This window comes from Lissotriton helveticus, chromosome 12 (assembly GCF_964261635.1).
Source record: "Lissotriton helveticus chromosome 12, aLisHel1.1, whole genome shotgun sequence".
Classification (NCBI taxonomy): Eukaryota; Metazoa; Chordata; class Amphibia; order Caudata; family Salamandridae; genus Lissotriton; species Lissotriton helveticus.
The window spans coordinates 557,999,693-558,015,717 of NC_136073.1; the positions used below are offsets into that span (position 1 = coordinate 557,999,693).

At 44.2% G+C, this 16,025-nt stretch overlaps 1 protein-coding gene across 3 annotated transcripts in view; it reads left to right on the forward strand.

The window, feature by feature from the left end:
• SMPD3 (sphingomyelin phosphodiesterase 3) overlaps positions 1 to 16,025 on the forward strand; it is a 1,033,773-nt gene that overhangs the window by 985,492 nt on the left and 32,256 nt on the right. For all 3 annotated transcript variants that reach the window (XM_078669784.1, XM_078669786.1, XM_078669785.1), the window contains one exon: positions 14,693 to 14,782. In XM_078669784.1, coding sequence (XP_078525910.1) covers positions 14,693 to 14,782 — 90 coding nt within the window. The remainder of the gene's footprint in view (positions 1 to 14,692; positions 14,783 to 16,025) is intronic.

Genomic DNA, 16,025 nt, shown 5'->3' on the forward strand with positions numbered 1-16,025 from the left:
ACCACATCGCCGGACGTCGCCTTCCTCACAGAAACCTGGATGAACGCCTCATCAATGCCCGACATCGCCATAGCCATCCCGGACGGCTACAAGATCATCCGAAAGGACCGCATCAACCAAACAGGAGGAGGCATCGCCATCGTTCATAAGAACACCATCCGCATCACGACCAGTTCCGACGATAACCTCGCATCTGCCGAACACCTTCACTTCCAGGTCCACACCGACCCCAAGTCCACACTCAGAGGCACCCTCATCTACAGGCCACCAGGACCCCGCACACAATTCAGCGAAGACATCACTGACTTCATCAGCCCACACGCCCTCCCCTCCGAGGACTACATTCTACTGGGTGACCTCAACTTCCACCTGGAAAAGAACAACGACAGCAACACCACCACCCTTCTAGACAACCTCGCCAATCTCGGACTCAAACAACTCGTTGACACCCCCACCCACTATGCCGGGCACACGCTCGACCCAATCTTCACCTCCAGCAAGCACATCTCCTTCAATCACACCACAGCTCTCCACTGGACGGACCACAGCTGCGTCCACTTCAACTACAATAAGACCACGACCCACAAGCACCCTCAACCAATTCCCCGCAGAAACTGGAACAAAATTACCACCGACCAGCTCCTCACATCACTTCACCAAAACCCTCCTGCCAAATCATCGGACCCAAACCAAGCAGCCACCAACCTCACACAATGGATCACCCACAGCGCTGACGAATTAGCACCCTTGAAAAACCATCAAATCAAGCAAGGTAGCAAAAAAGCCTCTTGGTTCAATGATGACCTTAAGAAATCCAAGAGGATCTGTCGCACCCTCGAGAAAGCCTGGCGAAAAAACCCAACCACTGACAACCTGACCACCTTCAAGAACGCCACCCGCAAACACCACCAACTGATCCGATCCACCAAGAAATCAGCACTCAAGGATCGACTCGACAACAACGCCCACAACAGCAAGGAACTATTCAACATCGTCAAAGAGTTTACCAACGCCACCACCAGCACCAACGACATCACTCCCTCCCAAAACCTCTGCGACTCTCTAGCCTCGTTCTTCCACAACAAAATCACTGACATACATAACAGCTTTGGAGACCAGTCCACCCCACCCACCTCCGAACTAAAACCCCCCTCCAACAACCTTTGCGCCTGGGACCCAATCACCACTGAAGACACCATCCGCCTGATGAACTCCATCCACCCAGGATCGCCAACCGACCCCTGTCCCCACCACATTTTCAACAAAGCAGACCCCATTATCGCACCCCATCTCCGAGACGTCATCAACTGCTCCCTTAACTCCGCTACCTTCCCGGAAAGCTGGAAACATGCCGAACTCAGTGCCCTCCTGAAGAAACCCACAGCAGACCCCACTGAACTTAAGAACTACCGCCCCATTTCGCTCCTCCCATTCCCTGCCAAAGTCATTGAGAAAGCCGTCAACAGTCAGCTTGCCACCTTCCTCGAATCCAACAAATCCCTCAACCCTTCACAGTCCGGCTTCCGAGCCAAACACAGCACCGAGACCGCCCTCATCGCAGCAACAGACGACATTCGAACTCTACTGGACAACGGAGAAACAGCTGCCCTCATCCTACTTGACCTCTCCGCAGCCTTCGACATAGTCTGTCATAGCACCCTTATTCAACGCCTCAACAACGTCGGAATACAAGGAAAAGCATTGGACTGGATCATCTCGTTCCTCGCAGGAAGAACCCAGAGAGTCCGACTCAACCCTTTTAGATCAGAGGCCACCGAAGTCATCTGCGGCGTACCACAAGGATCATCACTCAGTCCAACCCTCTTCAACGTATACATGAGTCCCCTCGCATCCATAGCATGCCAACACAACCTCAACATCATCTCCTACGCAGACGACACCCAGCTGATCCTCTCCCAAAGACCCAAACACCGCCAACACCAACCTACACGAAGGGATGAAAGAAGTAGCCGAGTGGATGAAGAACAGCCGTTTAAAACTGAACTCGGACAAAACGGAAGTCCTCATCTTAGGATCATCCCCCTCCGCTTGGGACGACTCATGGTGGCCACCGGCCCTAGGGAAACGCACCCATACCAACGGACCACGCACGTAACCTGGGCTTCATCCTGGACTCCTCCCTCTCGATGACCAGACAAGTCAACGCCGTCTCATCATCATGCTTCAACATTCTACGTATGCTCAAAAAAATCTTCCGCTGGAACCCCACCGAAACAAGAAAGACGATCACCCATGCACTGGTCACAAGCCGACTGGACTACGGAAACACCCTTTACGCCGGAATGACAACCAAACTACAGAAAAAACTCCAACGCATCCAGAACGCCTCAGCCAGACTCATCCTAGACATCCCCCGCCATGCTCACATTTCCGGTCACCTAAAAGACCTCCACTGGCTCCCCGTCAACAAGAGAATAACGTTCCGTCTCCTCACCCACGCACACAAAGCCCTCTACAACCTAGGACCTGAATGCCTCAACACGCGCCTGTCCTTTTACACCCCCTCCCGCCAACTACGATCGTCCAATCAAGCCCTCGCCGCTATTCCACGCATCCAAAGATCCACCATGGGGGGAAGATCCTTCTCCTACTTAGCCGCCAAGACCTGGAATTCTCTCCCCTCCGACCTCCGCCTTACACAGAACCACCTCTCCTTCAGAAAACAACTAAAAACCTGGATATTTGATAAGTAAAGTACCCCCCCTCCCTCAAGCGCCTTGAGACCCTCTGGGTGAGTAGTGCCCTATACAAATTTTTGAACTTGAACTTGTCTTCCCTGGACCGGAAACAAGCATCCTGGGACCGGTTTCGGATTCATAATCCTCATCAGCCAGGCTATCTTGAATCCAGTGGCCTAGTGAGCAAGGGACTCACGTCTGAGCATACCCTGCCAACTTAGGGCGAACAAAGCGAAACAACATTCCGTCCATCATCTTGTGTGTTTTGCTGTTCACCGTATGTGGGAAGGGTATGCCCAGACGTGGGTCCCGTGCTCACTAAGCCACTGGAGTCAAGCTATCCTGGCTGAAGACGGCTGATAGCCAGAAACCGGTCCTAGGATGGTTGATTCCGGTCCAGGGAAGACATGGCTTGGCAGTTCGGGCTGGACTGTTCCCATGAGGCACAGAGTCAAGACTGATTTGCATATGGCCATGTCTGAACTGGGGTGGCTTGGTGAGCAAAATAACGATGGATTAAACCCAGATCTGTGACTGGGGGTGAATGTTTTGCCATTGTGCAACATTCCGTCCATCATCTTGTGTGTTTTTCAATTCAAGTAAAGCCAATTAAACGTAATTTGTTAGACATCTACACAGACAGGTAACAAGGCTGGCCCAAATTATGCCTCAACAGGACAAGCTAAAAAAGAGAGTTTTAAGGCTTTTGCTAAACGTCTCAGTGGATGAGGTCGTTTTAGCTCCAGTCAGAAGGAGGTCATGTCCCCATTGTATCCCAAGGCCCTAGAGCCATTTCCCACACTAAGCAGGCCTCTTAAAACTGTGAGGGACTAATAATCCCTGGATTTGTGACCTCAGACTCCTTCCTGGTCTATGAGGTGATGGCCCTAAAGCTTGAGTCTTGACATGTCCATAATGGAATGCTTTGTGGAGCACTAACAAAACTCGAAATTTGACACAAACTGCAATTGGAAGCCAATATAATCTGAATAATATAGAGCTGGCGTGCTCCCATCAAGTAGCAATCGTTACTATTCTTGCAATGTGATGGCAACATTTCTTGCTTGAAGAAACAGTTATGAGCAGTAGTACAGGTCTTGAATCCAACAATGTCCCATGCCAGAGTCGCAGGATTGCTTTCTCTCAGATAGGGCTGAAGTTTGTCCAATTCGTGACCATAATAGTAAGAGGGTGGCTGACCTGATCATCTATGGCAAAGCGTTTATCTAGAAATACGCCCAGTAATATCACTTTTTTGAGAACTTGATGTGTGAATTCCCTATGGCCATAGCTTTATGATTAACAGACAGCTTGTTCACTGTAACAATTGAACCCACTGATAACAGTTCAGTTGTACTGTAATTCGACACCAAACTTAGAGGTCGATTATGATGGTGGTGAATCCGCATCCTACGATGGCGGTGGGATCAGCGGCGGACGGCAAGTTCGTCCTCCGCTGATCCGCGGAGGTTGTACGCAGATATGGTGGCGGTGTCTGCAAGACACCGCCAGCCATATCACGATGCAGGCGGAAACATGCTTTTCCACGGCGGCTTTTCCGCCGTGGAAAAGCAAGTGGTCTTTTGGTTTTGGGGGCCCGTTGCGAGCCCCCAGGGTGTTGGGGGTGCACATGGGGGGGTACACCGCGCGGTGCCTGCCGCTTTGTGCATGCACATGCAAAGCATGCATTTTTTACTTTGCGGCGGGTGCTGCTTTAAGCAGCAACCGCCGCAATGTTAAATATACAGGATGTGACCGCCAGGGTGGCGGTCACATCGTAATTCCTATGGAGGGAACGCCGCTGGCCCTGCGGACGGTCCCTCCACCTCGGGGGTGGCGGACGGACGCAGGTCCGTCCGCCATCCTAATCGACACCACTGTCTGTTACTCATTTGTGAATTTCTAAATCAAGCTAGCTCAGTTAGGTGTTTAACATCAACCTCATAATCTCCTGTGAGTGAAATTACAAACGGTATCATCAGAATGTAGGTGAAAGCCTAGTAGCCATGAGCACCCCCTCCAGACACCATAAGAATTATGTGCATGAAGGCTAAACCAAAGAAGTGAGGTGTCTGTTAGCCGTGGGCAGCCGCCATGCCGTCTCAGGAATAATAATATAACCTAATAGAAGGACCGGGAGAGAGAGGGGTGGGGAAGGGAGGGGAAGGGAGGGGTGGGGAAGGGAGGGGAAGGGAAGGGAGGGAGGGAGGGGAGGGGAGGGGAGGGGAAGGGAAGGGAAGGGAAGGATGGGATGCGAGGGCTCCTACAACAGTGTGCAGCTGCTGGGCCCTTGAAAAAATAAATAAATACAAATAAAACGAGGCAAAGTGGGGACAGCTGGTGAGGAAACAAATGAGAAGAGGAAGGGACGGAGGTAGAATTGAGTAGACAAGAATATTGAAGAATGTCATGTACTCTCATACAGTGGTGAAAAGCATTTAAAAAGTAGCCCCTCAAGTCAGCAGTGGAAATGCTCAAGTTATCCAATCAGAAATAATATGAAGAAGAAATGCTGAATAGGCAGGAAAATGCAATAGAAAGGAAAGCCATCAAATAAGAGGCGGGGGACTCAGATAAACAAGAAACCCATGCAATCAAGAACAAGGTGCTGATCCACATCTTACAGTATATAAATTGTACTGAAGACAACAGGGTCTTCAGCAACAACTAAAGCTGTCTGTAGGCACTGAAAACATCACTAGCTCAAAGAACAATGAAACACTGCTAACTCAAACCACAAGAATACACTGCAAAACTCTGCCAGTTCAAGAAATAAGGATGCATGGCTAGTGCAAGTTCAGGAAAGCTAGAAGCTGAGGCGGTGTAAAAAACAGGTATATTGCATCAGTGACCACCACCTGGATGGAAGCGCACAGGGGCTTTAAAAGAAATTACTACTGATCACATGCTTCACAAGTGTGCTGATTCCGCCATCTATCCTTGGCAAGCAGGACCAGAGAGAAACAGTCAGCAGGGGCTTCTACAAAAAGGTTCTTTGGCAAGACAAGCATATAGGCTATCACAAACTTGGGAATGGATCTGTGATGCAAGTCCAGTCCTGAATGCTTTTTCAAGAAGCTAGAAATCGGTATTGGGGTGTAGAATTAGAATATAAAGCAGCGTAGACCATAATTGGAAAGTCCCTCAGAGATGTCGCTTAGCGGCGGACATGATATCTCAGTGGGGAACCTGTGACAATATAGAGTCTTAGCATTCGGTTCTGGATTAGCTATTCTTTGATCTTTATGTGCAAGTAGAATCATTTGTAATTTTTGTACTGATCTAAATATGTTAATGTATATGAAGAAATACTTAAAACACATCTCTCACAAAGTTTGCAAAGACCTGTTTTTCATACACATACCTATTGTGTGATGGCTCCGTGGCCTAAAGGATCATGATAGAAGCCATCACAAATTGAAGTGGAACAAGGACTTACAACCTACGAATACCGAACATTTTAGGACCAAATGCAATTCTGTCCATGCCATTTAAGGATGCATGTTTGTCACTGATCTCTTTTAATAGGTTTTGAAGAGTTTACTGAAATCCATGTTGCTTTACCGCTAAAATGAACTATAAGACACTGATAATATTATAAAACTATGATTCTTTAAGAGGTCAACCCACAAAGATATTTATGATGGTAAGGGACACATATGTGTGCAAACAAGATTATTAAGATTGCTGAAAAATGCCAGTGATGCAAATAACTTACATATAATATCGATAAATGTATGAAATGGTCAACTGTGAACATGATCTCTAGCCACATAGATAGCCTTTTGACTTTATGTTTTGAGGTGCTTCAATGCCAAGACATAGGAAGGTGAATATTACCTGGCAACGTTAACCTAGTGAGTCGTTCAATCAACCAAGATGATCCACTTGCTCTAATGAAATTAAATACATTGGCCGGAGAGGGTAGTGAAGTCCAAATTGAGTTAATTAACACTGTGCACGGAACCGAAATTAAGAGAGGAAAAAACTGCCAATATTTGTGAAAAATAGAAGAGATGGCAATAAATTCCTTACACACCTGCATTGGTTTTGTTATGAAACCAACAGTTTTGGCAAGTAGTCACCATGACAATGAATGTATTTTTGGACTCCAGAATTAATTTTCCATGGTGCATTCCATATGGAACTTCAGCAAAACAATCTTTTGGCATATGAGTATGGAAATCATTGAATCTTCACCACCCTCTACCCTATAGTAGAACATTTAAGTACTGAGTGTAAGAAATGTAGTTACTGGTTGAGGGGAGTGAACCCCTACTCAAGAAGCAACCCCAATCCTTTTAAGTGTGAAGTCACAAGCAAACCCCAAATTAATCTGAGCTCAACCCTCTGGTAGATTTGCGCTTAGAGGAAATGTGTAAAGTATTAATGCAGCACTTCAACCAGTAATAAAGTGAAGACACAACATATGGAAAATCCCACACCAAATTAGAAAAATTGAATAAGCTTTAATAAATAAAACAAGACCAAAGCTACAAAATCCAATCAGAGGTACCGGAGGTATACAATTTAAAAGATGTTAGTCAAAAAACCACCAAAAAGCACATACCGCCAACTGTAGATATCTGGTTGTGCCGGACCGAGAGAAAGTCACAAGTTCAGGCCGACCGTGATGAAGTGCAGTCTACCCACAGGGGCCCACTTAGGTCCGCTGATCACAATACCTTAATCCTGGATGAGAAGAGATGCAGTGTCTCGTGTTGAGGATGAGCCGTGCAGGAAAGGCGATGCAGGGTACGGGCGAGCAGATGTGTCACGCAGTGGCGGTTCTGGAGAGCTGCAAAGTGCGAGGCAATGTCCTTGTGTGGAGATGTGCCACGCAGTGGAAGTTTGAAACGGCTGTGTTGGGCAAGGCAATGTCTTTGTGTAGAGATGCATCACGCTGTAGCAATTCCGATGGGCTGCGTTGGGCGAGGCAATGTCCATGTGGGGAGATGCATCACGCTGTGGCGGTACTGATGGGTTGATGTAGGCAGTGCAGAATACTTGTTGGAGAAGTCCATGCAGCAGAGGTGATGCGTCAGTTCCAAGGGACATGTGTCGGGCAGCCGAAGAAATGTGGGAGATGCCCATCACCGCGGACGAGGTGCGTGGTTCTGATGAATCCATAAGTGGGCTGGCAGAGCACCTTCATGCCCACTTCCAAGGGTCGATAATTAGGGTGGCACCACTTGGGAGGGCAGGACTCAGAGATGGCAGAGTCTCAGTGCTGGGTTCAAGGTTGGTTGATACTTGTTCTGTCTCTGAAGCTGTCCAGCAGAATGGAAGTCCTTTCAGCAACACAATTTCAAAAAGGGGGTGGTGATGGACAGAGTATCTGAGTTAATCAGAACACTCCTACCCAGTCAACAGATCAGCGCTTGATCCATCACCGTTTTTTAGCTCACTGCACCATCCCAGTTCAGAACCTGGCTACATGCAAATTAGTCTGTCCCTGGCCCAGTGCATCATGGGAACAGGGCAGACCAAACTACCAAGCCAATTCTTCACTGGAAAGGAAACAAGCTTCCGGGGGTGCAGTTAGCTAAAAAACGGTGATGGATCAAGCCCTGATCTTTTGACTGGGTAGGAGTGTTCTGCTTAATTCAGATACTCTGTCCATCACCACCCCCTTTTATGAATCGTTTTGGCCACCACAAGTGTGGAAGGGTATACTCAGATGTGAGTCCCTTGCTCACTGCACCATCAGGATTCAAGCAAGCCGGGCCGAAGACGGCTGCAATGCCAGAAATCGGTCCCCGGAAGCTTGTTTCCTTTCCAGTAAAGAATTGGCTTGGTAGTTTGGTCTGCCCTGTTCCCATGATGCACTGGGCCAGGGCCAGACTAATTTGCATGTAGCCAGGTTCTGAACTGGATGGTGCAGTGAGCTAAAAAACGGTGATGGATCAAGCCCTGATCTTTTGACTGGGTAGGAGTGTTCTGCTTAATTCAGATACTCTGTCCATTACCACCCCCTTTTATGAATCCTTTCAGCAACACAGCATTCCTTCTTCCCTGCAGAGCCTTCCACAAGTCCAGAAGTGATTGTACTGAAGAGTTGGGTCTAAGGGTCCAATATTTATACCTTGTGCCCACTTTGAAGTAGAGGAAGCTTCTAGAGGTTTCCTCCCCCATGAGTAGTCCTGCATCCCCTTCTTCCCTGTCCTGGCCCCAGCTTGTCTAGGGTCACAAAAGATCAGTGTCAACCCCTTTGTGAGAGTGCTCAGGCAGAGCCTGCCTTTGTGATGATAGTGTGGTAGATGACAGATCCTGCTCCTCCTTAACTCATAGTGGCCAATCCTGCCAACACCTATCTTCCCTGTGTTTCGCTGTTTGGGAGTAATACACAAAGACCAACTGCCAGCTACATCTAGTCATGTGACCTAGGATCAGGCTGCAGGCTCCAAATGGTTAGGACACCAAAATTTCAACTTTGTAAAAGTGACATTTTCAGAATTGTGATTAAAAATTCAACTTTACTATTGAAGAGGGCTTTTAGTTACAATTCCATAGACACCTAACCAGACATCCCTACCTGCTTCCAATTGCAATTATTACTTATTAAGGGGACAATCTGGCATTCTTATTCTGCTTGACCTGTCTGCTGCTTTCGACACGGTCAACCATGACATCTTGCTAACCAGGCTGGAAGAAATCGGGGTGTTTGGCACGGTTCGAGAATGGTTCCGCTCTTATTTATCCGGCAGGTGTCAGGCGGTCTCTCTCCCTCCGTACCAATCTGAGTTTTCCAATATCCATCATGGCGTTCCTCTGGGATCGGCGATTAGACCTACTCTCTTTAACATCTATAGGTGACCCTTGATCGAAATTATAAAGGCGCATGGTCTGAAATTGATGAACTACGCTAACGACACTTCGCTCTTTTTCTCCTTAGAGGGAAGTCAGTCGATACCTCTTGCGACATTTCATGCCTGCATGAAGGACACTGCCCTTTGGCTAAGAGCTAACTCTCTTCAATTTAATTCTGATAAGACTGAAGTCTTGCACTGTGCTGTGGGGAAAGTTTCTTCCCCTTTCCCAGACAATTTCTGGCCTTTTACAACTACCTCTACTCTGGTCCAGGCTAAATCAGTACGTAATTTGGGAATTATGCTAGATGCCAAATTAAATCTGGAAGTACATGTAAATAAGCTGGTGGGGAACTGTTTTTCCCTGATCAGAGCTTTGAGGGAGATCCTCCCACTGCTGCCTAATACGGCTAGAGCCTTGGACGTTGGAAGTATCATCCTCAGCAGGTTGGACTATTGTAACACCCTACTATTGGAGTCCCCAAATTCCTGATTAAACCCCTTCGAAGAGTTCAAAATTTGGCGGCCAAACTGGCATTGATGAAACCTCGCCGCTCGTCAGGCTCCTCGGCCCTTGCAGAGCTTCATTGGCTACCAATAATGCAGATAATTCAGTTTAAATCTCTCTGCTTGGAATTCAAAGCCCTTCACGGTTTCGGGCCCAAACCTTTATAGGAGACCTTTGCATGGTATATCCCGCCGAGGTGCCTTCGTTCCTCCACTGCTTATCTAGTGAGAACTCCTAAAATTCGAAGAGCCGAGGTAGGGCATTTAGCTCGGCCACCGCAAAGCTCTGCAATAAACTTCCTTTGGAAATCAGACAGTCCCATGACCTTTTGCAGTTTAGGAAAAAGGTCAAAACATGGTTGTTCCCTAGAACTTGACATCCCTGAGGACTTTCCATGTTATCCCACACCTGATGCCATCTCTGACTGATGATTCACATACTATAGCGCCAAGATACCCGTTGGGTGATAGCTGCGCTCTATAAATACTGCATGCAAATACAAATAAGGAAACTCAATGTTATCCTAGGGTAGGTGTAGTCCTTGCAGTACTGCAAAACGAATTTAAGAGTTTTAGGTACATGTCAAACTTTTTAAATACACTGTACCCTGCCCTCTGGGTTGTTCAAGGCTTATCCTTGGCATGACTTATAGGTATTAAAAAGGAAGGTTTAGGCTTAGGAAAAGGTTTAGTTTGCCAGGTCCAAATGGCACTTTAAAAATGCACATACAATTACAATGGCAGGCCTGTGCTATTTAAAGGGCTACTTAAGTGCTGTAGGCCCAATAGTAGCATTTAATTTACAGGCCATGAGTACATGTAGTACCACTTACTTGGGGCTTCTAAGAAAATTAAATGTGCCAGTTGTGTGTAAGCCAACATTGCCATGTTTAAAGGAGAGAGCACAAGCACATTAGCACTAATAAGTAGTGGTAAAGTGAGCAGAGTCCTTCAGACAGAAAAAACAAAGTCAGCAAAACAGGGTTGAAGGCAAAAAGTTGGCAGAGAACCATGCCAAGGATGCCATGTCTCACAATGATCTTCCGAGTATCTGTTATGTTATGTGCATTTATATATCACAAACAAATCAACGCAGAGAGGGTCTCTCAATGCTAATTACACGTTAACAGGTGGAAGAGATCACAAGAGTCAGAAGAGCCAGGTTTTGAGAATTTTTTTGACTAGACCTAGGTCAGGGTAGGATCGTATATGTAAGGGTAGCCTGTTCCAATAATTAGAAGCCAGATATGAAAATGATCTATCCCCATATCTGGCCGTAAGTATGCAGCGAGGGCATTGTAACACTTGCCCACTAGACTTGAGGTTCACATTGGCACAACCTTAACTTAATAGCAGACTGAACAATCCTCTTTCCCCAAAGCTGCTGCTGCAAATTGTACCTGTGCCTCTTGGGATACTAAGTGTGCTGCCTGCAAGCAGTTGGAAATACAAATACACCAATCAGGACAGAAGAAATCTTTGATCAACTGTTTTGGATTGTTATTGACTTTTTGTCTGAGATAGAACTGTTGCTTTAAATTCTGGCCTCAGCCTTGATAGTATTTATACATTGCCAGACGTTCAACATTTGCCTAAAATAATTTTGCTATACTTGTTCCAAACCTATAAACAAAAGTAGAGCAGACATTTGACTTATATTTTGATTTTATAGAGTAGTGCTTCCCAAACGTTTTAGAACCACAACCCATATTTTTAAGAATGGCAAACTTATGCAACCCACCTAGATTTAATAGACATTAGACAGGAAAGTTTGTAATGTAACTAAAGCATCTTGTGATAGTGCAATGTCATTTATAGACTGCACTTTTTCTAATGACGTTGCCACTAAACTATAAGTGACAAGGACACTAGAGTGTCATCTGAATGTTGGGTAAGCTTATGTAGAAAAGACAATGGTCCCTCGATTAAAAATACCGCAATCGATGTCAATATACCAAATGGTCACTTTAATTAATTAAATATAGATAAATACTTTTCTTGAAACGATCTATCTATATGTAATTAATTAAAGTGGCCATTTGGTATATTGATATTGATTGAGGTATTTTTGGTCAAGGGACCACTGTTTTTTCTAACTATTCGAAATTTGCACAGACATACAGTTTTTCTGACAAAACTATGTTGCATACAAATGATAATGTGTGGAAATCAAGTTTTTGTGAATATTTATCATTTGCGCATCACCAAGTAATTACAAAAATACTGCGCTTCATTTTTGCTTTCCTAACTTATCTTATGGAATGTGCACAGTTCATTGGCAGGAATTTACATTGTTTTATTTGACACACAACATGATATCCTACAACCTCTCCTTTTGCACTCCCTTTACCCCAGCAAGCCTGTCATATCATATAATTTACTTTACTTTTATTTCTCTAACTGCTAATTGAGAGTAGTTTGTAAATATCAAGAAGACATGGCCTGACATTCAGTCTCTGTCTTTGAAGGTAGCAAATGTGACAAGATAAATAAAGAATTTAAAGGCATCTTTATTTATTGCTTGTACTTTCGGGGACCCACCAAAAATCACCCCATAACGCACCACTCGAGTGGGTCACCACTCACAGTTTGGGAAACACTGAAAGCAACATGCAGTAGCAGAGCAGGCTACCCCTTCTTGAACTACCTGCCAAGAGATTCCTTTGTGAGATTTCAGTAAAAAAAGCTATTGAACAGGAGCTGAAAAAAACATTTACTCACTAAAACTGTACATTAGAAGTATACTATGTCCCCTCTCCAATGAGCCTATTGGAATTTATTTTCAAGAGTGTTCTTTGAAATAGCTAAAGTTAGAAGAGGTGGCACACCAGAAATGGATATACCAAATCTATACATATGGGAGCATACACTGTACCTCAGACTTCATATGCCTCTGATTTCGCAGCTCCCCTTAGGTCATTAATGCATGGCTCATTAATTATATACATAATGCATTTGTTTTCACCATATAGATCCAGTAGAATTTTATTTGAGAAGCATGCCATTCCAGGACTTAAGGAACGCAAGAATTTATATGACTAGCTCATTATAATCTATTTAAATATTTTGTAATTGTTAGGCCTATTCAATGGAAAGAGTGCATGATTACTTGTTGTTTTCAATGGTCTTTCACTTCTCATGCAAGGCCAGGATCCATAGTTTTTACAATGCAACATCACCTTTTTCGGAGCATAGCTAATCAAACATATGGTTACTGTATTAGGGGAATTACTTTTGTAGAGGAATTGTGAGTTCAATAAACTTGTTATTGTTTTACATAACAATATTTCTAATTTGCTTTAGCTAATTTCCCATAGGGCTGATTCGAAGCTTCTAATTATATCCGTTTGCCATATATTTGGGATGCTTTTAGTGTATTTTTCATGACTGTATTCCTTGTTATGTTGTTTTGAGCACTCGTATGGTCACATTTGCAACTAGTATGGCCTTGTAGTACTATAGGCTGTCTGGAATGTACGTTTTCAACATGGTTTTGAATTTCTTAAAGATCAGAGTATGAGCAGAAAATGATGATGTGATCCGTTGAGGTGTTTGTGGTACTCTGTTCAGGTTCATTTCTTGGTCTTAAGAAATAGAGAGTGGCCTCCTCAAACCACAGAGACGGGTAATCAAGGCCAATAAATGCTCCCCTTAGTGTATTTAGGAAAATATCATCACCTAAATTCCACATTCACTCAGTCTCGCTAGACTCACATATATGACCTTTAACCCAAAGGTAGCAAATATGAATGCCACAGTGCTAGAACAATTGTATCCAATCCAGTAATCCAATGAAAATATTATTATTGTATTTTTAGCTTGTTTTGTAGATGTTTTGAAAAATTATTGTTTTTGATCTATAGAAGATATTAATTTAGTTTAGTTGTGATGAAGGTGGAACCTATTAATCTGCTCCACCGAAATGCGTCAACGAAACCTTTAAACATGATCTACAGACGCTGTGCATTCTTTCATGACAATAGTTACATTTCATTGATGTTCAGTGTCATTTACAGTAGCGGTGTACACATTGAAGGAACCATTGGTTTGTCTTAGAAAATCTTCCTTTTCCTTGTGATGTGCAATATATGTTTTTATATGTCTACATGTGATTTTTTTAAAACATTATGTATTATTTTTGCCAGATTAAAACCATATATATTTTTCTTGTACTCTGGCATTCATACTTGCTATGTTTTGGGTTAGGGTTTATATATGTAGATCTTGTGAGATTGAGTGAATGTGGTATTTATGTGATTATAGCTGTAAGATACACCGAGGGGAGCCTTTATTGGTCATTATTAGGTCTTGGCTACAGACAACGTTTAGCTGTCTTTTATAGATGATCTATTGTACAAAAAGCAGTACTTACAGGGGCTTCGGTCAATCCACTGTTTAATATTGATTGGCTTTCTTGACTTTCTCAGATGCTTGTTTCTTTGTCAATGGATTTCCTTACCACTTTTTTATATTTGTCCTTCCCTTCAAGCTTAGATTCTTTACAATTTTCGCAACTGAATTACTTGTGTCCTTTCACTATTTAGATTCTGTGAGCTACTTTTTCTTTTTTTTCAACACTCCATGTAAGTTCATGCTTTTTCTTGCTCTCTCGGGTATTAATGGTCTGTGGTTTTTTTTTGTGGCACTGTTAAGAGTCCAGATGTTTTGTTTTGACAGAAGACAAGCTTGAACAGCAACACTCACTGTTTACACACTACAAGGACCCGTGCCGGATGAGTCCCGGGGAGGAAAAATCATGGGCAATTGGTAAGCTTTTGTTTCAAGCATTAACAATGGAACAGTCTATGTTACTCTCATTTCTAATTATCTAATGTGATACATTAGAGTAAATGTCTAGGGAAAGATGGAAGTTGTTACAGAGCTATTTCTCATAGCTATGGTGTCTTATTCCAGACATACTTGTGACTAAGAGAGTCTTGGTTACTGAAAAAAGGTTCAGGAGTAAGATCCCCCGAAGAGAACAACTAAAAGCATCCTCAACCCCCAGCCTTCCAGAAAATTATCAGGTGCCCCAGTAGGTCAATTCATAGCTGGAAAAATACATACCAGTACTCTGAATCAAGCTGTGGAGAACAAAATCGTATTTTTAGGGCTCTGGTGAAGTGTGTGCAAATAATTTCACAGAAAATCGAAACTGGTGATATTTCTCTCATATTTGTTGACCACCTGTAGCGTAAAAAGAAGCGAAAAACTGAACTTCATTCTGGAACAGAGAAAAAAGTCTGTGTTAGGCCACTGGTCCCTCCCTGGACTGAAAACGGTGGTTCAAGAAGTAAAAGTAATCTGTAACGATTCGGAGTGGCTGCTACCAGCCAATCATAATGAGCCTAACCTATGGCCCTTTTTCTGATTGTTTGAAAGGTTGGCCAGTCAGAACAGGCCTTTCGCAATCTCCCCATGACTCCTGTGCAGGCCGGTCATCTCACAGCAGTCGTTGGACCACTGTTAAGTCCAGAACAAATGTTGCCATTTATCAGTCTTTGGTATGCAGAATCAGATCCCCTGAAACAATGCAGATTCTCTTACACTTACTGTTGCATTAAAACTAACAATTCACCAAACCCAAGTTTTAGTAGCAAGAAAAATTCACAGAAATCAACCCTGTGACATGAGGGACCCAGGAGAAGAAAAAGAGCAATACTTTTGAAGGAAAAAAAAGCGACGGTCAGCCTCATTATGATTTTAGTGAGGGGAACAGAGCAAGTCAATTTGTTGAAAAAGTGCCAATTTGATTTAGTAAGTACAACCCATATACATTATGATATGATGCTATTTGTTATGCTGTATGACTTTGAACTGCCCCCGCTAGGAGCACACTTCTGTTGCATTTGCTGTGTCCCTAGGCTGCTTGGTGGTAATATTGTTGCCCTATTATGGTGAATATAATGTGAACCAGTAGATGTTCTACAGATGTGTGGTGCCCAACAGCGCTGCAAGTACCGGCAAATAAAGATTCAGTGGTGTCCCACACTGCTCCAAGTTCAGACTT